At 44.1% G+C, this 25,695-nt stretch overlaps 1 protein-coding gene across 5 annotated transcripts in view; it reads right to left on the reverse strand.

The window, feature by feature from the left end:
• Positions 1-25,695, reverse strand: part of MAD1L1 (mitotic arrest deficient 1 like 1) — a 472,925-nt gene that overhangs the window by 385,293 nt on the left and 61,937 nt on the right. For all 5 annotated transcript variants that reach the window (XM_053555531.1, XM_053555533.1, XM_053555530.1 and 2 more), the window contains one exon: positions 8,066-8,152. In XM_053555531.1, the coding sequence (XP_053411506.1) occupies positions 8,066-8,152 (87 nt within the window). The remainder of the gene's footprint in view (positions 1-8,065; positions 8,153-25,695) is intronic.

Raw genomic sequence — 25,695 nt, forward strand, 5'->3', positions numbered from 1 at the left:
CCCCATACCTGATCTCACTCAGCACTCATTTTAACCCCAAGAGTAGACACTGCCATGATTTCCATTTTATAGACAATAGACAGAAGACCAGGAGGAGAAAGTGGAGGACGTAAAGAACACAGTCCAGGCAGGGCTGAACTTCATGCAGGTCTCAGACTTGACTGTTCAGCAGAAGCCCCTGAGCACACATGACCTAAATCTAAGTTAAAGACACAGTTTCACACTCTCACTGAGCACATCTGACATGCTCAGCAACAAAACACAGCCAGTGGCCATGCTCTGAGCAGCACCAACACAGACACGGTCAGCAGCACAGGAAGCCCTGCCAGGTTGGCATTGTCTAAGCAAAGGTTTGGACTCCTGACCTCTGCACTGAAGCAACAAGCAAAGGAGCACACTGTGCAGGCTGCATCTCAGACTCGAAGAACCCTGGAGACAATGGGTGCAGGAATAAATGTCATGTGGCCAACTCCCAGGTGGAAAAGTGGAGGCTCAAGAAGGCAGAGGCTCCCTCAGGACCTCACTGCCAGTCAAAGGGAGTTCCAGGGACCTGCTGCCACATAGTTCGTCTGCAGGGGTCAGTGCACTCCCACATCCTGGACAGAGAGGCACATGCTTTCCAAGGCGCTCTTCCCTTGGTCCTTAAAGAGCTGTTCACACCAGTGCTCTGAGGGCTGACACCCTGGGACATGCAACCAGCACCTCCTATGGGAGCACATCCTGATCTGGAGCCATCATGGGCACCAGAACTCATAGCTAGTGAGTCCCACTGCACCCCTAGAACAAACAGGCCACAACAGACTGCCACACACCAATGCATGAAGGCAAACCATGAAACACGGGCTAGTTTAATACCTTCTGTCGAAGCCCAATTACATTGAGTGGCACCAAAGCCAAACAGACATGGCAGGGGCTCGTCTCCATCAGCGATAACCCCAGCCGCCCATTTGTTCCAGGAGAGAAACTGACCAAGACCAGCATGAGACCTGGCAGGAACACAGCTGAGGAAGAAAGTTCAAGAGCAGGCTGGGCCATGGTCCTCACTGACTCATTTCTCTTACCCGCCACACTTACCCATGGTATATTCTGTCATCAAGACCTCTCAGAGGAATCTGCAGCCCAACCCCATTTGGTCACCACCACTGGCCATATGTAAGAGACAACTCACCTTCATGGAGCCCCCAGAAAATTCAGTCCTGCCATGCCCTAAACCCTCTCAGAAGTCACACAGTGTAAAGCACGTGATGACCAAGGTGACTATGATGATTACAATAACCCACTAACAGCTTGCATACCATACCAGGCGCCAGTCTATATGCCTTACCAAGGTGATTCTCCTTAGTCTTCACAACAAGTCTATGAGTGGTACTGTCACCACTGACAGAATGACAGGCAAAGCACAGGAATGCTCACTAGATGATCCAAGGACACAAAGCTGCTCGGCAAGAGAGCTGATGAGGCAGTGGCCATGCCAAAAGCCTGTGACACCTGCCCAGCTACTGGCATCCAAGGATGCTGGCACATCTGCACAGATCAAGAGCACCATAACTCACATAGACACCAGAAAATAAGGAAATAAGGGCTCGGTCTACTCCAAGATAGCTTAAGAGAACAGCCTAAATGCTTGGGGAAAACAACAGAAAAAGAGCCACATTAGGAATCATGGCTTCTATGCTGATCATGGCTTCTATGCTGATCCTTGGAAACATCTAAGGCAGGTAGATTCCCCAAAATGCACCCACCAAGTGAGCCACCTCTGGTATGGACAACACAGGTGATAATTACTTATCTCAATCCATTATTCTTGAGTCCCTTACACTTAATGAGAACATGTCTCCTCCCAACACTGCCAGACCCCAGGCATAAGGACAGCAACAGCAGACAGCACAGGCCAGGTGGCTCCCAATGACACCTCAGGCTGAGGCCCAAGAAACTCCAGGATTCCAGGTGCCTCAGAGTTGCCAATCTGATGGCTTCAGACCAAGGGCTCTTCTGAGACCTCCAGAGCCCAAGCACAGCAAAATGTAACCTTCAAACAAAATGCAGTGAGTAGAACAGCACAGAGCCAGAGTGCCATTCCAGTAGGGAACAGGTGGCACTTGAAGGCTTTATGAACCACCAGCCCAGAGGAGATGGCCCAGCCAGCTGCAGTGGCCAAGGCAGACAGGATGCACAGAGCTCTACCTGTGTTCCTGTCATTCCACTTAGGTCTCAGCCGGCTGTGCCTAAATCAGCATCAAGGAAGGTCTCTGTGACTTCAGACAGGCAAGGCAGCATTGCAGGGGCCACAACCCAGGTCTCTGCTGAGGCAGGGGAACGAGGTTTGACAAAGGGCCTGGATTGCAACCATGTCCAGTGCTTCTCAAGGGCAAACGCTCCACCCTCGTATATACCATGCAGAGCTCTAGACACAAAGACCTCAACTCATGTCTTGTTCTGCTACTTCTTAGCTATGTAGCCTGGCACTCAAGTTCCTCTTCTGCAAAATAGGGAATAACAGCAGTGTTTGCCCTGGAGCTTTTGTTCCAGGTAAAGTGAGACAGTATGTGTGAACATGTGGCAGACTGATTGTGTTCATCATCACCATCATCACCATGGTGTCTATAGACGGGAGACCTGCACCCTGACAGGGTTCTGAAAGACCCTGCTCTTTCCTCCATCCCCTCCAAGAATATACTTTACCTTCAGCAAAGCAGAGAAGCAGAAATAGTGCGGCCCCACCTACCCCTGCACAAACTTCCCAGACCTTGACCATCAACACATCCCCTGAGCCTAGCAACACATTACACTTGAGTCTGAAAAAGGATGCATGTAGGGTCTGAGCCACGGAGGAACACAGCTTCCCAGCTCCGGGAGATACACCATTAGACTCAAATGAATGAAAACAAGGCCAGGCTCTCTGTACTGTAATTAACTCCCTGTCTAAAGGTAAAGAGGATTAGGAGGGCTGACAGATGCCACTCATATCAGCAATCCATCCATGAGCCTGAGCTGTCCGAGGACGAAGAAGAAAGGGAAAAGCACAGAGAGGCCCAGCTTGCTGGTGAAGACACCCTCTCACTTAAACACACATGACTACATGACTCTCCTAGAAGGGCTTCCCCCTGATGCTCCACAACCTCTCCTTGATCTGAGATCTCTGACTCTTATCACAACACCACATCCCCAGGGACAATGAAGAAATGCTATGTGCCAGATGTGTTACCTAAGTCATCTCACTTAACCCTCAAAGCAGCCCTAGAGATAGACACTCTCCACTATGAGATAAGAAAATTCCCAAGTACAGCATTTGAGTGAACCTGCAGAAAGCTAACAAACAAGTTCCTCACAACCTGTGAAAGTTGTCAGCCCCCCACCCACTGCTGTCTAGAAGGGCTCAGGAAGCTTTTTACCTCTCCAACACCAGCCCCAAGACCAGAAGGAAGCATAAGTCCAGCCTCCAGCCTAAGGACCCCAAAACATTAAGACAGACAACAAAATTTCAGTCTAATTGGCAACAGACGTTAGAATCATGATTCACCAATAAGAAAGACCAGAAGCTGTAAGGCTATGGTATGAAATACTCTCTTCACTCTAGGCTAACAGGTGGCCTAGCACTGACTCTAAGATATGACATCACTTTATATGATAGCCAAGTGATGGCTCTTCAACTCAGCACCTTCTCAGTGCCTGCTTAATGCAGGAGGACTGGGTTTCTCTGCACCTTACTCCACACAAAGTTAAGATCACACCTTCACTGTGCTGCTATCCTTTACTTAAAATTCATCCTGCTAGCAGAGTTCCAGGTTCGTCCCAGAAATAGGGCAGAATACTACTGCTGCCAATTACAGAGAGAAAATGATAAAAACAAGATTCAGAATTCCAAAAAGGAGACCAGCCATAGGACTCGCTGACATCCTCTGTGGAAATCAATCGTTGTGCAGGTACTAACCTGCACACTGGTGACAAAGACACTGGTTGCCATGATAGTGACAATAGGAAGAAGTACTCTATTCTGCACATATGATCAGCAAAGGAGAGAAGTTATGTGACATACATGTAAGCACGTCAAGACTGGCACTGTCTTTATACTTCTCACAGAAGTAAAATAAACTGCAACATTTGTCTTCTAAAGGGCAAACTGCAGAAAATAGAAATAACCACCAACCCAGCCACTCCACTTTAGAAATTCATCTTGAGCAAACTGTTCAAATATTATGCCACAAAAAGTCTGATAGCATTGATTATAATAGCTAATATTCAAAAAGAAAAAGTCACCCAGCATGGGATATAAATAATAGGACACTCAGGCAGAGCACAGTGGCTCACACCTGTAATATAGATTCTGGGAGGCCAAGACAGGAGGGACTGCTTGAGGCCAGGAGTTCAAGACAAGCCTGAGCAAGAGCAAGACCTTGTCTCTACAAAAATTACTTTAAAAATTAGCTGGGTGTGATGGTATAGACCTATAGTTCCAACTACTTGGGAAGTTGAGGTAGGAGGATTGCTTAAAGGCCAGAAGTTTGAGGTTGAGGTTAAGGTTGCAGTGAGCTGTCATGGTGCCACTGCACTCTATGCTGGGCAATAAAGCAAAACCCTGTCTCTCAAAAAAGAGAAAAAGTATAGAGTAGTCACTTGATCACTTATTAAAAAGTTGCTAAAATGATATGAACAAATATTTATTAGCAGAGAAAGACTGATATGATCAATTATTCAGTACAAACAGCAAACACAAGGACAAAAGCACATGCCTGCTGGTCCACATGTCCAAGGAAAAATGCCTGGAAGCAGCCCTGCCACACTGCAATCTCAAAGGGAACCAGAGTCTGTTCTTCAGTGATTGCACATTACTTTTAATGAGAACAAAACAGAAGTGACCCTTTCTAACTTTTTAAAAACACCGCCTGCCTGATCTGTACTACTGTGGCCTAACATCATGGTCTGACATTCTGCCATACTGCTTGCTTCACATTTAACCTGAATTTCTGCTTAATTGCTTCTAAAATACTTGTGGAAATGCAATTAACTGTTCCATGTTACACCTTATGAGGTTCCCTGACCCCCCACAGCAGGCCATGGAGGACAGCGATGGACCTTGCCACCTCAGAAAACAGTGGCCAAAGGCACGAGGCCAGCACAGTCATGTACTGAGGACCAACACCACCACTGCCCTGGGTTTTATCTCCTTCCTGGGCCTTGGGAGTGAATACAAAGGCAGGGCACCCCATTCCCTGGGGAATCCCAGCCCCAAGCACCTAGGAAGTACACAGCACATAGGTGAGTGGGGTTCTCACCTACCTGAGCTTTACCAGGATCTGCAGTTCACCTCTGTCAGGAAGTGTCCACCTCTGCCCCATCCCCAGCCTCCAGTAAGCAGCAGCAGAGATCCCAGGACATCTCAGTTCCTGGGCATGACACACAGCCTGCTGAGACCTCACAGCACCCAGTTACCTCTAGCCCCATCTGGTCAACAGACAGAGATGAAGATAATGTCAGAAACCCACCTGAGTCACACAACTAGCAGACCACAGAACACCAACTTTAGTATCAAAGGCCACCTATGTCTCTCCACAGCCCCCTCCAAAGGGCACAGTTTGCAACACATCTCTTAAGCTGGCCAGAGTGATGTTCACCAACTGGAGCTGAAAAGGCTGACACAGAGCAAAAAGCCACACATCCTATGCCAGGCCACAGCACACAGACACACACAAAAAGAACAATCTAGGAAAGTACAAGAACCTTGGAATTTGAATGCAGCTTCTCCCTGACCTCCCACACAGGCCTTTGAGCAAGATGGGAACGGTACCAGGGCCCATACCTCACCTCCCCAAGACCCATTTTGCAGAAGAGGGCAAAGCATCAACACCTCACCCTCCACCCACAGCAACATCAGACGCCCGAAGGAACCCACAGGGCCTGTGAGGTAGAAAACGAGGGGGTCACAAGACACCTACACACTGCAGAGGCTGCTCCCTGGGGCAAAGACTCCAGCCTCACAAAGAGGTGGGCTGGTTCAGTCCATGCTTATGACCACAAGTGGAGGAGGTAGGAAACAAGGTGGGGAAACCCATAGACGGGAGTGTTTCCTCCCACGCGCCCACTGGATATAGTGCCTGGGCCTGCTGCCATTGGTCAAAGCAAGTAATTTTAGACAGTACCTCACTGTTTGGTAGAGAAAAGTACAGACAAGTTTCCTTTCTCTCAATAGTTCATTCTGTTTCATATTCAAAGTAAAATGAAGAAGATCGCCTGGCAAAATGGTAAGGCTTTAATTTCAAATCACTTTTAATGCCTGTTTCATCTGACAGTGGCTTTGAAAGCAAAGGGCAATCTCAGTCATTTGAGATTTTTTAAGTAAATTGATGTGGTTATGTCCAACATAACCAGATGCTTCTAAAAGCCAATTTTCAAAGTGACATCAACCCCCAAAATAAGAAACTCTTCCTTCTAGCTATTAATAAATTATTAAAGCACTCTCTCCACAGAAGAATAAGCCTATCCTTGATAACCAATAGCAGGCAGGCTGGCTCCAGGCCTTCCTCATAGATCCACCACTGGTGGTTAGCTGTGCAGGCACAGGAGCGCCACCCTGATCCCACCACACATCCCCTCCCTCTGCCCCACTCCTGCAGGAGACCAGAGCCCATGCCACTGTCCACACAGCTCAAAGGCCTCTACCATGAATCAGACTGGGCTCAGTTCATCCTCAGTAGTTCAATCTTCTCTTGATGCTGGTCTGGGGCAGGCTACAGCCCAGTTTTGGCCAGTGAGGCCAAAGTAAGCCTGCTGGCAATGGGGGTCTAGGAGATAGTTTCCTGGTTCCAGAAAAGAGATCTAAGAAAAGAGGCTTCTCCTCAGCCTGGCAGCCCCTGGCAGTCACAAGAGACACCAGAAGAGCCAGGTATAGATGAAAAGAAACATAAATACATTCTTCTATGCCTGGTTCTCAAAAGCCCTTGGAATTTCCTGATAGGATCACCTCCCATTATTCACAAAGCACCCCTTTCAATCACACCTGAGCTCATGCTAATGAGCTAGCTTGGGGTAGTCCCCTAGATAGTTTAGGATAGGGCTGGTCACCAAAGACCACACGACCAAGGGTGGGAGCTTCCAGGGGGAGGGCAGTGGGCTGCTGGAAACTAGGTTATAAAAACTCTCAAACTCCAAGACTTGAGGAGCTTTCAAGCTGGTGGCACACCCAGAGAGGGGGGATAAGAGCCCCATTCCCCTTCCCCGTACCATGTGCTGTACACACTATTTCCTGGTGGTATCCTTCACAATAAGCCAAGGACAATAAGGAAAGCACTCCCCTGACTTCTATAAGTCAATTCTAACAGATTATCAAACCAGGAGGAGGTCATGGAGTCCCCTGAGGACAAGACTTGTGAAGTGGGGGTGACTTGTAGGACCAGGTCCTCAACCAAAGGGGCTGCACTGAATCCAATAGTTAGTGTCAGAAATTAATGGAATTGCAGGACACCCAGTTGGTGTCAAAGTTGAAAAAGACATCACACACTTGGCCACTTGGTGTCAGGAAGCCCTGGACAAGGCCATGCAGCTACCCACTTCTGGACTTCCTACCAAGCTAGGGAACAAATTTGATGGCTACTAAAGCCAGCCGGGTGAGATTTGTGTTATTTGTAAAGGCATCTGGACATTGGAATTCTCTCCCTAGGCCCTCTTTGAGGACATAAGCCAGTATGTACACACTTTTTCCCCCACAAACCAAGTTTCTACACCATGAGGAGGTCACAGGGAGCCCACACACTGTCAGAAAGATGAGAATGCTTCAGATCCAAGCAGGGATACCACATGCTGGGAAGCCAACCCCCTAGACACATAGTGGCAATTTAGCACATTGTCAGAATTATGAAAGTGTCTCTTCCAAGTCTTTCCACCACATGGTAGAAACATGGGGCAACTACAGCCCTCAAACCCCTGATTCCACCACCCCATTGTAGGCCAAGGCAGAACAAATAGGGAAGCACAGCTGGTCCCACGTGAGCTAGGTGGGCACCCCACCTCCCTCACCCTAACTCTCCCAAACTAACACTTCCCCACAAATGCCCTGGGCTATTACAGCTACCTGCTGGTGATGGCGTTGTTCTTGTCTTTCAGGGCAAGCTCTCTCTGCTGCACCTCAACAACAAATCTGGAAAGGTCTTCTGGAGTCCTGAGGAATGAAGAAGACACGCTCAGTTCCAATTGTTCACTGAAAGTAAATATAATTCTGCTTACAAAATAGAAGGTCAAAAACAATGCCTGTAGCTGATCTGTTTCCAGGGTGGCACACACGTACCATGACCTAGGTTCAACTACAGCCTGCCACTAGCTACTCAACACTAGGCCAATCACGTTCATAAGCCTTCATCTTATTTCACCTGCAAAAATAAGGACACTATGTAGCAAACAGTGTCATTATACAGAGGGAATTAGATAACATTTATAAACATCTACCAAGTGCCTGACAAAAAGGAAGTACTCAGTGGCATCATCCTCCTTTCCTCTCCTCTCCTGTAAAATACCCCTGTAACAACAACAAGAGCAATCATAACAGGTCCCAACACATACAATGCTTTATAACGTTCAAAATTATCCCAGACTAACTGCCTCAGCTAACACTTGGGCAGTCCCACTGCTGTTTCCATTTGGTAAGAAAGGAAACTGAGGCTCAGACCTATTAAGTGCCTGGTTCAAAATCTACTCCACTAATAAGCAGCAACAGAACCTCAATGTGAATCATTTCTTCTCACTTAATGCTGGAACTCAGGAGAACACAGAATTTGAGAGATTGAAAGTTATACCCAGTGGTGTGTGCATTTCCCCAGACACACAAGATGGCTAAGGACCCACCCTTGCTCTTTCCACCAACTATCACAGCACCAAGCACAGGGCCATGCAGAAAGCAGGTGCCAGCAAGGTATTGTGCACCCCACACAGGCAATATAAGGGGAACTATGGCTGGGTCACAGAGAGACAGTGACCTGTACACTGGCCAAGGAAGCTGTAATCAAGCCACACCAGGAAGGCCAATGTCCCATGAATGCAGAGTTCTGCACAAAGCCACACAAAAAGTGGGCACTGGTCACATAGCCAGCCAGGTCCCAAGAGCAGCTCTGAGCCTCAGGGTCAATAATGTGAGCACCACCTCCTGGCATGCTTGCACACACGCGCACACGCACTCTCTCTCTCTGGCTGGCTCAGATAAGCATGCTGCAATAAAGGACTCTAACAGAAGCCAAGTCCTGCCACCACACATGGCAAAGTCTATACATTGAACCTTTGGGACCCTTCACCTCACAAGAGCCATACACCAGCCTCTCTGTCCTTTGAATATCTCAGTCTGTGCAGTCCCCAAAACATTGCAACATCTCATCCTTTGCTTGGAAAGTCCCTCCCTGTGTCTCCTGATGCCCAGTTTCTACTGACACAGGCAAAGTGTCACTTCCTGAAAGATCCTCTCATCATACCTCACATCCCTCCCCATGCCATTTCTTTTCTGCATGGCCCTCAGGATTGTGGGAACCTACCCTGACCACTATCAGTCTGTGTAAGTATGAAGTGTCTCCCATTACTAGAATGAAGCTCCCAAAAACTTGTCCTCAGGATGTCCTGCAATCTAGCCTGGCTTAGCCCCTAACTCCAAGCAGGAGCCGCCAGTGACCCCTCACACACCATGGACCTCTGTCAGCAACCCCGCCACCACTACAGACTTTCCTCTCTCTCCTAGACCCCACCAGAGGCCTTCTCTGACCACCTGCCAGGAAGTCCCTTGTGTGGACTTCATACAAGGGCATGGCATGAACAGGCAAGGAATCACCAGGCACTGTGCAGGGATTACTATCCACTCCTCCCTAAATACAAGCTAACTAGGAAATATGTTTATTAGTAAAAGATCTTTGGAGAAACTGAAATCTATGAAAGCAGGAAAAGATGGGTCTTGCCTTGAGGGCCAGTTATTATCCTTTTCAGAGCTTCCCAACATCAGGGAGTTAAACATACTAGTACAAATATAAATAGCAAATAAATAAACTTTTCCAAGCCAGAAGGATTATAGTTTCTTCTGAAACATCTAAAAGAGATATTTGTTTTGCATTTTCTACATTAAACAGTTATATAAATTGTTACTAAATCAATGGGCAAAGTTTATTTAAAACAAATAAACATGTAGCTGGGAGGAGGTAAGATGGCCGACTAGAGCCACTTTTACACAGAGGCTCTTGTCCAGAAGGAGAATTAAGGACAGAAGTTTAGCAAGTAAGCTGATGGTTTGGAGCTCAGCCAAGAGAAAAGATTGAAGAGCACACATCACCCCTGCTGAGGAGAACTGTGACCCAAAGAAACAAAAAATAGGTACGAAACCCATCACCAAGCAGACAGGAGTCCCCTCCTCCATGAGAATGGCTCGCAGTATACTTTCTACAAACAAGCGAGCAGAGTTCAGATCTCCTCCTATTTTATAGCACGGGAGAGACCCTCTAAAAACCAGAACTCCTTTCCCAGAGAGGACCCACTAGTGTGCCCTGGCACTCTCCTGCCAGGCATTAAAACCGAACATATACGCTACCGGCAATTCTGAACTCCCAGCACTCCCCTCCACTCTCACCCCATGGTCTGGAAGCCTATCCCCCATGGCATCCAGATTCTTGGGCATTTTCTCGAGAGGTGCAGACAAGACATGGGCTGTTGCAAGTCTGTGCTGAATCGGTGGCATGGGTGTACAGCAGGGACTTTAGAGCAAGGGAGCCATAAGGGAGAGACAGAGACAGTGACCCGCAATGCAGTGCAGCAGCAGTGGGAACAATAGGGCTCACACCCTTGCTGATGTTTTGGAGAAACACTTCCCACCTCTCTTAGCAAGTAGAGGGACCTGGGCCTCTGCTCCAGTGGCTGCCACACAGAACAGATCTGGGATAGAAACACAGGCCCTGTGAGCAAAGGGTATGCCTGAGGCAATATCTGGGTATCTGCCGGGTTGGAGCACAGCAGGAACAGAGAATAGAATCGGCATGCCCCCAGAGGTGGCATACTCCCAGGGTAGGGCTGAGTCAGAATTGGTGCTTTTGTGAGCCCAAGATGCAACCAGCCCCCAGGGGAGCATAGCTGGGACAATAGCAGGTGTGGCAGAAGCATCAGCCCAGGAAAGAGCAGGATCTGACAGCTATTTGTGAGTTCTAACCGTGCCCGCCCCAATACAGAGTGCAGTGGAGACAGAGTCACCAGCTGGGTGAGAACTGGCACAGCAGCAGTGGCCCAGGGCAGGGCTGAGTCACAGTTTCTATGAACTGAAACAGCACCTGGCCCACAGGAGAATATAGCCAGGACAGAAATGCAGATTCTGCAAGAATATAAGTGGCAGCAACATCAATCAGGGGCAGGGCTGGAACTGAGTGAAATTCCCCAGCCTCCATTAAGCACCTGAGGTAGTCAGGCTTCAGCTCCCCCTACCAGCTGGTGGCAGAGTTTGGCAGCCTGGCCAAGGAGACATAGATCTCCCAGTGACTCAGGCAGGCACAAACCCCTGGTGCACCTGCTCATTGGAAGGAACTGGGTGACAGCCCTGTGAGGTTACCAGTGACTGGGCGTGACAGAGGTACAAGGCAGGGAAGGAGACATCAACTTTCCTGGACTAATTCATTTGCTGAGTGGGCACTTATGACTCCATGGAGCACCATAGCGAGTCATACTTGAGCTGCCAGCAGACCCCTGCTATCTAGTTGCTGCAGACCTTTTGAACTTCCCCACTTGAGACTGGGTGCAGACTGGGACAATTGATTTGGAACTCTTGACCTGGGCGAATCACTCAAAGATGGACCAAGATGGTACCCTGGTTCTGCTGTGTGGGAAAGTTTCATATTCCTTCTCCAGTTGTTGCCCATGGGGGGCAGGGTGTCTTAGTTGCTTGTATTTCTCCACAGCTGAGACTTCAACCCAGAGTTACTGATTCACTAGGACAGGACAGAGACTAGATGAAAACGAGACAGAACCACTTAGCCCCATCACACCAAGCAGGTCCCCAGTGTCTCAGGCCATAGTACTGTATGGGTCCTTTGAAAAGCTGTAGGGGGAAACTTGCAGTCACCAGTCCCAGCTCTTGAGCAAAGAGCTGGTTAATCACTACTCCAGGAGCCCCCAATACAATTTCACCTTATCTGCTCATCTAGCCAAAAGATAAATAATAATCATGGGGTCAGAATCAGCGGAAAAACTCCATCAACATAAATAATCAGAGTAGATCAACTCCCCCAAGGAACAACAAGAAGATCCCATTCATAAACAAATGGCTGAGATGTCAGAAATCGAATTCAGAATTTAGATTGCAAATAAGATCAACAGAATGGAGGTAAAGTTGGAATTAGAAATTCAAGGAGCATATCAAAAGTTGTCTCAAGAATTCAATGAATTCAAAGACAAAAATTACCAAAGATTTTGACACATTGAGGCAACAACTTGCAGCCCTCAGAGATCTGAGAAATACAGTAGAATCCCTCAGTAACAAAATGGAGCAGGCAGAAGAAAGGATTTCTGAAATGGAAGACAAAGCTTTTGAATGCTCCCAAATGCTGAAAGAGGAAGAGAAGTGGAGAGCAAAAACGGATCATTCTCTCAGAGAGCTCTGGGACAATTCAAAGAAAACTAATATTCGCCTTATAGGTATTCTTGAAGGCAAAGAGATTGCTTCAAAAGGCCCAGATGCTCTACTTCAAGAGATAATCATGGAGAATTTCCCAAACATGTCAAGAAATACTGAAATTCAGATAGCAGTTTGAGAACCCCAGCCTCACTCAACCCAAATAAAGCATCCCCCAGACACATTATAATTAACTTTACCAAAGTTAATATGAAGGAGAAAATTCTGCAAGCAACCAGATGTAAGAAAACCATAACCTACAAGGGGAAGAATATTAGAATGACTACAGATCTCTCTGCTGAAACTTTTCAAGCTAGAAGAGGGTAGTCATAGACCTTTAACTTCCTAAAACAAAATAACTTTCAACCCAGGATCCCGGATCCAGCTAAACTGAGTTTCATTTATGATGGAGAAATTAAATACTTTAATGACATTCACATGTTGAAGAAATTTGCCATAACTAAACCAGCTCACCAAGATATTCTCAGACTGATCCTCCATAATGACCAGCACAGTCCTCTACCAAGAAAGTACACTCACTCAGAAACTTTTGATCAAATTCCAACTTCTACAATGGTGAAAGGATTAAAAATGTCCACTGGACTTCCGAAAAATTCGATACCCAAAATACTACCAGGCTTATCAATATTCTCAATTAATGTGAATGGCTTAAATTGTCCTCTAAAGAGGCACAGATTGGCTAACTGCAGGCCAAATATCTGCTGCATACAAGAATCCCATCTTACCTTAAAAGATAAATATAGACTCAGGGTGAAGGGATGGTCATCTATAATTCAGGCAAATGGCAATCAGAAAAAAGCATGTGTTGCAATTTTATTTGCAGATACAATAGGCTTTAAACCAACAAAAGTAAGGAAAAATAAGGATGGTCACTTCATATTTGTTAAGGGTAACACTCAACATGATGATATTTCAATTATTACCATTTATGCACCCAACCAGAATATGCCTCAATTTATAAGAGAGACTCTAATAGACATGAGCAACTTGATTTCCTCCAGCACCATAATAGTGGGAGATTTTAACACCCCTTTGGCAGTGTTATATAGATCCTCCACTAAGAAACTAAGCAAAGAAATTTCAGACTTAAACTTAACCATTCAACAATTGTTTGAATGGTTGGATTTAATAGACATCTACAGAACATTCCATCCTAACAAAACTGAATATACATTCTTCTCATCAGCCCATGGAACATCCTCCAAAGTTGATCACATCTTAGATCACAAGTCTAACCTCAGCAAATTTAAAAGAACAGAAATTATTCCTTGAATCTTCTCAGACCATCATGGAATAAAGTTGACCTCAGTAACAACAGGAATCTGCATGCTCATACAAAAACATGGAAACTAAATAACCTTATGCTGAGTGATAGCTAGGTCACAGATGAGATTAAGAAGGAAATTACCAAATTTTTGGAACAAAATGATAATGAAGACACGAATTACCAGAACCTCTGAGATACCACAACGGCAGTCCTAAGAGGGAAATTTATAGCATTGCAAGCCTTCCTCAAGAGAACAGAAGGACAAGAAGTTAACAACTTAATGGGACATCTCAAGCAACGGGAAAAGGAAGAACATTCCAATCCCAAGCCCAGCAAAAGAAAAGAAATAACCAAAATTAGAGCAGAATTAAATGAAATTGAAAACAAAAGGATTACACAACAGATCAATAAATCAAAAAGTTGGTTTTTTTAAAAGGTCAATGCAATAGATAAACCTTTGGCCAACCTAACCAGGAATAAGAGAGTAAAATCTCTAATTTCATCAATCAGAAATGACAAAGACAAAATAACAACAGACTCCTCAGAAATTCAAAAAATCCTCAATAAATATTACAAGAAACTCTATTCTTAGAAATACAAAAATCTGAAGGAAATAAACTCATTCTTAGAAGCACACCACCTTCCTAGATTTAGCCAGAATGAAGTGGAAATGTTGAACAGGCCTATATCAAGCTCTGAATACCATCAACTATCCAAAATCTGCCCAAAATGAAAAGTCTGGGACCAGATGGCTTTACATCAGAATTCTATCAAACCTTTAAAGAGAAACTAGTTCCTATATTACTTACCCTTTTCCAAAATATAGAAAAAGAAGGAATACCCAATATATTCTATGAAGCAAACATCACCTTGATCCCCAAACCAGGAAAAGACCCAACATGAAAAGAAAATTATAGACCAATATCGCTAATGAATATTGATGCAAAAATATTCAATAAGATCCTTGCAAACAGAATCCAGCAACACATCAAACAAATTATACACCATGACCAAATGGGTTTTATCCCAGGGTCTACTAAATCTATAAATATAATTCAGCACAAAACCAAATTAAAAAACAAAGACCATATGATTCTCTCAACTGATGCAGAAAAAGCTTTTGATAATATCCAGCATCCTTTCATGATCAGAACACATAAGAAAATAGGTATAGAAGGGACATTTCTTAAACTGATAGAGCTACTGCTTTTTAACACTGTAATGGAAGTCTTAGACATTGCAATCAGGCAAGAAAAGACAATCGAAGTATCCATATAGGGTCAGCGGAGATCAAACATTCACTCTTTGCAGATGATATGATTGTATATATGGAAAACACCAGGGATTCTACTACAAAACTCTCAGAAGTAAATAAGAAATACAGCAACATCTCAGGTTACAAAATAATACTCACAAATCTGTAGCCTTTATATATACCAGTAATAGTAAAGCTGAAAAAACAGTCAAGGACTCTATTCCTTTCACAGTAGTGCCAAAGAAGATGACATACTTGGGAGTTTACCTAACAAAGGACGTGAAAGATCTCTATAAAGAGAACTATGAAATTCTAAGAAAGAAACAGCTGAAGATGTTAACAAATGAAAAACATACCATGCTCATAGCTGGGAAGACTCAACATTGTTAAAATGTCCATACTACCCAAAGCAATATACAATTTTAATGCAAGCCCTGTTAAAGCACCATTGTCATACTTTAAATACCTCGAAAAAATAATACTTGGTTTTATACAGAATCAGAAAAAAACCTCGAATAGTCAAGACATTACTCAGAAATAAAAGCAAATCAGGAAGAATCATGCCACCAGACCTCAGATTATACTACAAATCGATAGTGATCAAAACAGCATGATACTGGCATAAAAACAGAGAGGTAGATGTATGAAACAGAATAGAAAACCAAGATATTAACCCAGCTACTTACTGTCATTTGATCTTCGGTAGGCCAATTAAAAATATTCAGTGGGGAAAAGATTCCCTATTTAACAAATGGTCCTGGGTGAACTGGCTGGAGACCTGTAGAAGACTGAAACCGGACCCACACCTTTCACCATTAACTAAGATAGACTCTCACTGGATTAAAGATTTAAACTTAAGACATGAAACTATAAAAATACTAGAAGAAAGTACAGGGAAAACACTTGAAGAAATCGGCCTGGGAGAATATTTTATGAGGAAGACCCCTGGGCAATTGAAGCAATACCAAAAATACATTACTGGGATCTGATCAAACTAAAAAGCTTCTGCACAGCCAAGAAAACAGTAAGTAAAGCAAGCAGACAGCCCTCAGAATGGGAGAAGATATTTGTAGGCTATGTCTCTGACAAAGGTTTAATAACCAGAATCCACAGAGAACTCAAATGTATTAGTAAGAAAAGAACAAGTGATCCCATTTCAGTGTGGGCAAGGGATTGAAGAGAAACCTCTCTAAAGACGACAGACGCAAGGCCTACAGACACATGAAAAAATGCTCATCATCCTTACTCATCAGAGAAATGCAAATCAAAACCACTTTGAGATATCATCTAACTCCAGTAAGATTAGCCCACATCACAAAATCCCAAAACCAGAGATGTTGGCGTGGATGTGGAGAAAAGGGAACACTTCTGCACTGCTGGTGGGAATACAAACTAATACATTCCTTTTGCAAAGATGTTTGGCGATCACTTAGGGATCTAAAAATAGACCTGGCATTCGATCCTTCAATTCCTCTATTAGGTATATATCCAGAGGACCAAAAATCACTTTATAACAAAAATATTTGCACCAGAATATTTACTACAGCCCAATTCATAATTGCTAAGTCACGGAAGAAGCCCAAGTGCCCATCAACCTATGAATGGATTAATAAATTGTGGTGTATGTACACCATGGAATATTATGCAGCCTTAAAAAAATGGAGACTTTACCTCTTTCATGTTTACATGGATGGAGCTGGAACATGTTCTTCTAAGCAAAGTATCTCAAGAATGGAAGAAAAAGTATCCAATGTACTCAGCCCTACTATGAAACTAATTTATAAGCATCCACACTTCCAAATGAAAGCTATAACCCAACTACAGCCCAAGATGAAGGGGAAAATGGAGGGGGGGGATGGGTAGGGGGAGGGTAATTGGTGGGACCACACCTACAGTGCATTTTACAAGGGTACATGTTAAATCTACTAAGGGTAGAATATAAATATCTTAACACAATAACTAAGAAAATGTGTTAAGTTAACACACTTAACACAATAACTAAGAAAATGTGTTAAGATAAATATCTTAACACAATAACTAAAAAAATAACACAATAACACAAGAAAATGTGGTGAAGGCTATGTTAACCATTTTGATGAAAGTATTTCAAATTGTATATAAAACTAGCACGTTTTACCCCATAATTGCATCTATGTACATAGCTATGGTTTAATAAAAACAATTTTTTTTAATTAAAAAAACAAACACAAATGGTATGTTCACATTTGCAAAGCTGCCTCCAGTCCCTGGGGCACTGCCTTGGAGGTAACGGGGAATGGCCAACGGTATGCCCTCTCCACCCTCTGTATCTCCTCCCTCTCACCAGGGACCAGCTGTCTACTACCCTCCAGTGCACAGGCCTCCCTCAGAACCGGCAGAGCAGAAAGCGGAGTGAGGAACACTGATGCCAATTTAGAAACAAGCTTTGTGTCTCTAAATACAAATTTGCCTAAGAAGCTGGGACAGCGAAGGGCCAGACTTGCTGCTACCTGTGGCTCTGCAGTTCACTGAAGTAAAGGTCACCTAAAAGGTAACAATTTAGCAGTGACGGGGGTTCAAATGAACAGCCCCTCCTGAAAGGTTCTGGTCCCCCATGGGTTGGTCACCTGCACCATCTTACACAAGGCCCAAGTGGGCACATGGCAGCACCCAGTGAGGCCTCAGCCCCAGTGGTCAGTTGATGCCTCATTCCGTTCAACAGGAAGCTAGGAGCAGTCATTTCAACCAACTGCCCAGGAGTCTGGCTCCGTATTCATGTACTTTTAAATGCTACCTTTTTAACAACAATAACAACAAATACACACACATACACACACACACACACACAATGAAGGGATTAACTGAAGAAAGAAAACAAAATCACTGGGGAGAAAAGATTACATGAAACTGGATTAAAATCTGCATTCACAGAACAAACAAGTTTCTTTTTTTAAGTTTCTGTAATTTTGCTGTTAGAACTTTCTCAACAATTTTTTTAACTGTGTTTTCTAGTTGTGGCAGTGAAAGTCACAATGACCGGTCCCGACGACATAAAACCACACTCCATTCTCTCAGGCTCACAGAGTGGCCTCGGGGATAGCTCCATAGAAGAGCCTGCCTAGCTATAGGCCATCCCAACACTGAGGTACCTTTTCTGGCCTTTGGTCAAAACATCAGCTCATTGATTTTCACACAGACACACACAAAATACAGATTTTTCCAGTCTGACAACAAACATGCAATCAGGCTTCCCTGGACACAGGGAACGGACAGACAAGAGACCACACAAGGGAACTCCCAAGGCCAATACTCCAGTCTGGGGCAGAGAGTGAGAGGCCAATACATGCACACATACACGCATACTATATGCAGGTGTCTTTTCTACCCACATTCCCCAAGTCACACAGGTCTTAAGACTAGGCATAAAAAGCAAAAGAAAGGACGCCCTCGACACCTGCCAGTTCTCACGCTACCATTTCTCAGGCCACAGTCAGCATGGGAGATATGTGGAACATGCAGATGAGCACACACAAGCCAAACGGGACGCCAACTATGAGCCACAGGCAGAGCCAGTCACTAGTTCCAAGGCTTCTAGGGAGCACAGCCTTACCAGGCAGAGATGAGCCGTCCACATGAAGCACTCTGCTAGGGACTCAACTGCCTCCTCCAGAAACTCCTTGCTGAAGCCCAACACCCATAAAATGATGTTTGGAGATGGGACCTTTGGGAGGTGATCAGGGTTAGGTGAGGTCATGAGGGTGGGGCCTCATAACAGGATCAGTGTCTTATGAGAAGAACCACCAGAGAGCTTGTTTGGTCTTTCTCTCCTAGCCACATGAGCACACAGCAAAAAGACAACCTTCTGCTAGGCAGGAAAGGGCCCTCACCAGAACTGGACCATGTTAGCACCTGGATCTGAGACCTTCAGTCTCCAAATGAGAAATAAATTCCTGTTCTTGAAGCTCATCTGTGGAGTTTTACAGCAGCCTAAACAGACTCAGACACTCTTTCCAACAAAAGGGCGAGACACACAGGACACTCAAGAAGAGCTCAAATACACAAAGTTTTAGTCTCTTTATGTGCCTAAAATTGCACATATGACTTCATATTCCTAAATACAAAGAAAATAAATATACATATTTAAAAAATATAATCTAGAAAGATTAATCCCAAATTTACACCAGCCAGAGTTAGTAGAGACAAAGGGATCTTTAACTTCATGTGCATTATCTAAATTTCTTATAACGAGAATTCATACATTACATGTATAAGTATAAAAAAAAAAAACAATGAAAAATTAAGAGAAAAGGATAACTGCATGCTGACAAAGTGGAGAACGCTGCCAGAAATGCCAGGCAAGAAGAGCAGGGGAGCATGACAGAGAGAGCAGACACCTGCAGTGTCATGCAGCATAGCCCAGGGCACTCGGGACACAGGACATTGTGAAATGGAGGAGGGAAGTCAAGAGAAACCCTGGGATTCAGGAATCCAGTTTGATCCTGTCAGAAGACAGAGCCAGAGCACCAACATCACCATCTGCCAGGAGTGCCACGCAAGGATAGAGGCAAGTTTGTGAAGAGCTGTTGAATCATGAAGGATTATTAAACAACCGCAGCCTCCACCACATATCAAATCAAAGACTAGAGGCCCAAATACCTCCAACTGGCAGGAAGAGTGTTTATATTTCAGAAACCTCCTGACCTGTGTGTGGTTAAAGCTACTCAGAGATGTTTACCAAGGGCGCTCTGGGGATTAGCTAAGTGCTTGTAACGAGAAGGAGTCGTGCCAAGTATCATTACAGCCTAAGAATAACACCCAATAGTCTGTTCTAACCCTGCACTTCACAAACTGCAGAGTAGAAAGCGGTCAGAGGGCCTCGGGCACCTCCAGTTCAGAGATGACAGGGAAGTGACAGTTCCAACTGCAGCCCAAGCTCTGACATCTGCTGCTGAAAACTCTGGCTTCGGCTACAAAGCCTTTTCATTCTAACTGGTGGGTTTTTGAGGGGATAAAGGTCTTTTTGTTCTATCTGCAGCTGAATTTTGACTCAAACCCAGCTGCGTGCAGAATGGCAGGGGCTGCAGGGAGTCAAGCCCACTGCTTTATTTCTGAGGTGAAAGCAGCTCCAGCCAGAGCAGCAGTTATTTTGAGGCCCCTACCAGCAGATGCCGTAGCTCTTCTTAAAGCCCAGAGTGCCAGTTTCACTGAGTCTGAAAGATGCCAGATCCAGAGGATGCCAACATTGAAAATGAATGAAATAGCAATAGCCATAAAACTAATTAACAAACGAGGAACCTCAAGCTTTCTTCTGAGATACTATTTTTTTTCAAAGAATAGAAACCTGCAGGGCCTCTGATCGCAGCTCAAAACTGCCAAGGCTGGGGCGTAAGCCAGAGCACCCTGCCAAAAGCGAAGGAGCACACCCCAAGTGATAGGGGCTCTCCTGCAGGGCATGTTCTTGCCAAAAGTATGCAGAAACAGGAAGAGAAAACATTAGACAGCAAAAACTTGGTTCTAAAAAACAAAAGGACAATAAGCACTCACAACTGCAAAGTCACACAGGCAACAGGGTATCACATTAGCCCAGATTTTTCTTAATAATGTAAAACAGTTGGGTGTTACACAGGTGAGAGTGGCCATCTAGGGAGGGACGCATGTTACCCCTGGCTGACTTGAGCTAATGCCTAGTATAGAGTCCCCAAGACATGGAGAAAGAGCTATTTTCCTGAAGAAAAAGGAGTAATTCCATGTTAGGCAGTGGTCCAGCCCCAGGCCAAGCTCTACAGAGACTGCCAGCCTCGGCCACTGAGGTCAGATTCTCAGGTTCAAAAGCAATAGGGACCCAAGATTGGGCACTTAACCAAGGATACAAGTCCATCTTCCCACCCAAGCCCTGGCCATGACACCCTGGCCATATGGCAGATGCCTCTTCCAAAGCTGCCTGTTCACTTCTGCCTGTTCCTCTCTGAAGTGGACAGAGAGAAGGTCACTGTTTCCCCCTTGGAAAAGGAACCCAGGATATGTGCTGTCTCAAGCACAGTGTCCCTCCCACACTTCTCTCTGGCCCCATCCACATGCCTAAGGGGCCACAAGGCAGCAAACAATCCAGTATGGTTGTTACACTGTGACCCTCTCCCACGAGCAACAATCATTTCACACAGAAACAAAGGTCTGACCATAAAAGAGGTACAAAAAAGCATAAATTTCTAACTCAGCACCTCCAAAAACCCTGACCTGGAGCTATGCCTCTGCACGCTCCTCTGGAACACTCTTCCCTGTAGATCCAAGCAGCCTACTGCCTCATCATGCCTTCAGGTCTCTGTTCAAGTATCACCAGAGTCTAGAGGTAGGCCTGCCCAAACCATCCCCTTTAAAACTGGAGGAACCCCCCCTCCACTAAACCCAAACCTCGCTCCCTGACACTCGTCCCCACACTTCAGAGAATGCAATGCCAACTTGGATGTTATATATTTACCTATTTATTGTCTTTTTCCCTCATCTAGAATGTGGATTCCACAAAGGCAATATTAGGTGAAGCTCAGTGCCCGTAGTTCAATGGTTAGGGTGCCAGCCACATACACCAGGACTGGCAGGTTCAAATCTGGCCCGGGCCTACTAAAAACAATGACAACACAACAACAAAAATAGCCAGGCGTTGTGGTTGGCGCCTGTATTCCCAGCTACTTGGGAGGTTGAGGCAAGAGAATCACTTAAACCCAAGAGTTTGAGGTTGCTGTGAGCTGTGATGCCACAGCACTCTACTAAGAGCAACATAGTGAGACTATCTCAAAAACAAACAAACAAACAAAAATTAGGTGAATAAATAAAAATCAGGTGACCTTTCCAGAACAATAAATACCCAACTAAATTCCACCCAACTTTGAACTCAGACCACTGAATTATAAATTTAGTATAAATGGTTAAATAAATTACAGTCTATCCACACCATGGAATCTGTTTAAAATCAAAAGAAAAGAACACAGAATTCTTCTTATATAGTAATATGAAAGATCATGAAAATGAATTGCTAAATAAAAATACAAAAAGTAGACTGGGAATACCATCATGCCACTATTTGTGTAAAGGAAAAGATATGCACATAGCTGTTCTTGCTCATATATACACAAAAAATGTCTAAAGGACAAACAAGAAAATACCAGTGCAGAGAGAACTACCTGCAGAGAGAACAAGAACTGGACAGATGTGTCACTGATACTTTTAAAAATTTTTTCAGCATTTTGTACCTAGGAAACATAATAGCTATTCAATAAATAATTTTTCAAAGCTTAGTACTATGACCTTATGCTGTAGAAACAAGTACAACATAAAAATTTTGTGAAAACAAATTATTCCCATGATAAAGTAATGCACAGAAATCTAATTATAACCATTTATAACAAAATAACCATATCATTGCTAAATGATGTTCAGCTACGTATAACAATACAAATAATTACAAATGGGGCAAAAATATGTTAGTGAAAGGCCTCCTATCTAAAATAATCAAGACAATAATTTATTCTAATATACGTATCTTATAACATTTTAATTTAAACCATAAAAATACATAATTATTCCCCAAGCTACAAACTTTTTCTTCAAATGTAGGTCTATCTTACATCTTTTTGTATAAACCACATCTATAACACATAATTCATGATTTTTAGCTTTGTTCTGGACACCTGCAATCTTGCTAGATTTTATAACTTTTCCTCTTAATCTTTTACAATTTATTTTATTCAACTACAATTTTGTAGCAATTTTCCTTTCAGACTTTCCAAAGCACTCAACTTTGTTTTCAATGAAACACTGCTTTTTTTTACACATTTCTTTTTCAGCGGCTTCCATAATATTTAATTAAATTATGTAAATTATGTAATTACAAAACATGTGCAACTGGCATAAACAGGCATGTTTAGGATGGACCACCACCATCTCCTAGGAGCAGGACTAAATAAGTAAGGACCACAATTTTTACAAAACTCTGGAACAATTAACACAGAACACAGGAGCTGATTTGGGGGGTGAGGGTAAGGGAGTCATGAGATGAAATTGGGGGAAGAGCCACAATTTTTCAAAGGCACTGCTTTATTTTAACTTAAGGATGGGCACGTAGGAAACTCTGTGTACATTTCTCTATGTATATTTCAAATTTTTAAGAAATTAAAAATAGCCTACTACTCACAAGAATCATTGTGATACAGGAAATCTATCATAATTTTTCAGAGCAAGAACGGGAAGTGCTGGCCAGCCCAGTAAGGCAGCCAGGTGCATAGCTCTTCAAAGAGCGGCTCCCTACTCTCCACACTACTCTGACAACACATCACATTCATCTGCACAAGAAATGCAGAGAACAGCAGAGCACACACATAAAAATAACATTCGTATTTTCAAAAAGCAGATACTGGCAACCATCAGAAGCATAAAGAGAGGCAGCAGGATTAACATCTTAGATTCTGAAGTCAGAGAAGAGCTCAAATTCTACCTACTTTTAGTATTAACTCTGCAACCTCAGATGAATCAGTTAACGTCTCCAAACCTCAATTCCTTCCTCAGGAAAATGAAAATAATAATGGCATCCATCCCATGTGGTTGTCATGGGAATACTACATATAAAGGACTTAGCAAAGAAGTGGTCAATAAACAGAAGGTATTAGTGGATTAAATTATGAATTATAGGCAATACTATAGAACATTCTTCTAAAATAATATCTGTATCCAATTAGAAAGCAGTGTGACAATTACTAATCACAGGCATTGAATTCATTAAGAATGAAATTTACATAAACTAATATTTCCATTGTTGATTAGGTTACTCATATAACAAACTGCATGTAAATATACAGTATATTGTTAGAAATAAACATTTATCTATCCCTTGGTCTTGTTCCAGAGGAGACATAAGGTGATTCTGAACATCTTCAGGCACTACACCAAAAAGTGCCAATTAATGTTTAGCAGTCAAAGAGGCAACAGAACAAGCCCAACAGAAAGACCACACACAACAGAGTAGGCGTTCTCATCCCAACTTTCTGTCCTAACTGGCAGAACATTAAGAGTATCTGGCAATCATGTGGGGAAATCCCTTGGACCTTTATGATGATTCTTGCTGCTGCTGCTGCTGCTGCTGAGAGGACCTCCAGGACAATACTCAACACTCACCCTATCAAAAACCTCCCCATCCCACAGCACTGACAAGAAGGAACACCCACTAAATTCTGCATCATACAGAACCAAAAAAGCAAATTTGCTAACTGACAGTGTCAGAGACCAGTGAGAAGCAGGAAGTATTGGAGATTATAGAAAAAAAAAAAAAAATGGTTGGCAGTTGTGCACAAATATGCAGTGGGAAGGAAACCCAATTCGTCAGCAATACCTGTGAAAAGACCCATAGAATCTGTGCATCTGAAGCAATGTCCATTCATGCAACAAATTGAACAGAACTAACTTACTATGTGCCCAGTGAAGACACTGCAGGGCAAAACCAACAGAGTCCTCCGGCCAAGAGTGGAACAGCAGCTGGGGCAGATCAAAGCTGGCAGGTGACACCCTGTCAAGCTCTGTGGTGTGCAGTGGGGATAAAGCAGCAGGATCAGGGACAGAAAGCAGCAGGAGCAGCTGGGAGAGGAGAGCAGCACTCAGGCAGACGGTCAGGAATGGGACCTCTGAAGAGGTGAATCTGAGCGCCAACTCAGTGAAACAAAGTGAGAAATAGAAACAAAAGGAAGAATTTACAGAAGTTTCACAACAAGAAGGTGGAAGTACTGACCGGGAGAACACAAGTAAATTCTGGTATAGTAAAATGTGACAATGTGTTGTCTTGATGGGGCATGAATTATATTTGTCAAAACTCATTAACTAATGAAATCTGTGCACTTCACTGTGCAGGCTCAGGGAAGGTCTGAACAGTCAGCATAAGCCCACAACTACATGCTGGCCAAACAGGGAAAAGGCTGTGGATGGTGAGAGCATGCCCAATGGCACCACCCACCACAGCTCCCAGCCCACTGGGGCCCTGCCTTTGCCAAGCTGGAGGAACCAGACAAACACAGCAGGCAGCAAAGAGGGGTTACCACAAGGTCTGGAGGACCAACCTGCACCTACAAAGATTCACAATAAACCAAGGTAGTGTCCACGGTGTGAAACAATAAAAACATGGCTCACGTCTCAACAGAACAAAATAGGCAGAAGGAAGAACACCTTGTTAAGTAGCAAATATTCTGTCCCTGAGAAACGTGGTGAGAGACTCATGGCCAGAGGCAATCTCTGAGCATCTGTGGTGAGGACACAATACCAGGGCCACACCAGCAGGGATCTGCACACTCACAGTGGCCTCGCTAAGATGAGTCTATAATGTGGCATACCTGAGCCTAGAATTCCAGCGCTATGGCTGGCAGCATACTTCTCTGAAGATGACCTAGTCCTAGGGTCATGAGGTCACTCCTTAAGTGGCTTCAGCAAAAGCACTTTTTCTCTCACCTGCAGACTTTCCATAAAAACAGCCTGCCAGCAGCAAAGCTCATGCCATCATCACAGAGTGGACAATCCAGACCCTACCCCGCC

Source organism: Nycticebus coucang, chromosome 12 (assembly GCF_027406575.1).
Source record: "Nycticebus coucang isolate mNycCou1 chromosome 12, mNycCou1.pri, whole genome shotgun sequence".
Classification (NCBI taxonomy): domain Eukaryota; kingdom Metazoa; phylum Chordata; class Mammalia; order Primates; family Lorisidae; genus Nycticebus; species Nycticebus coucang.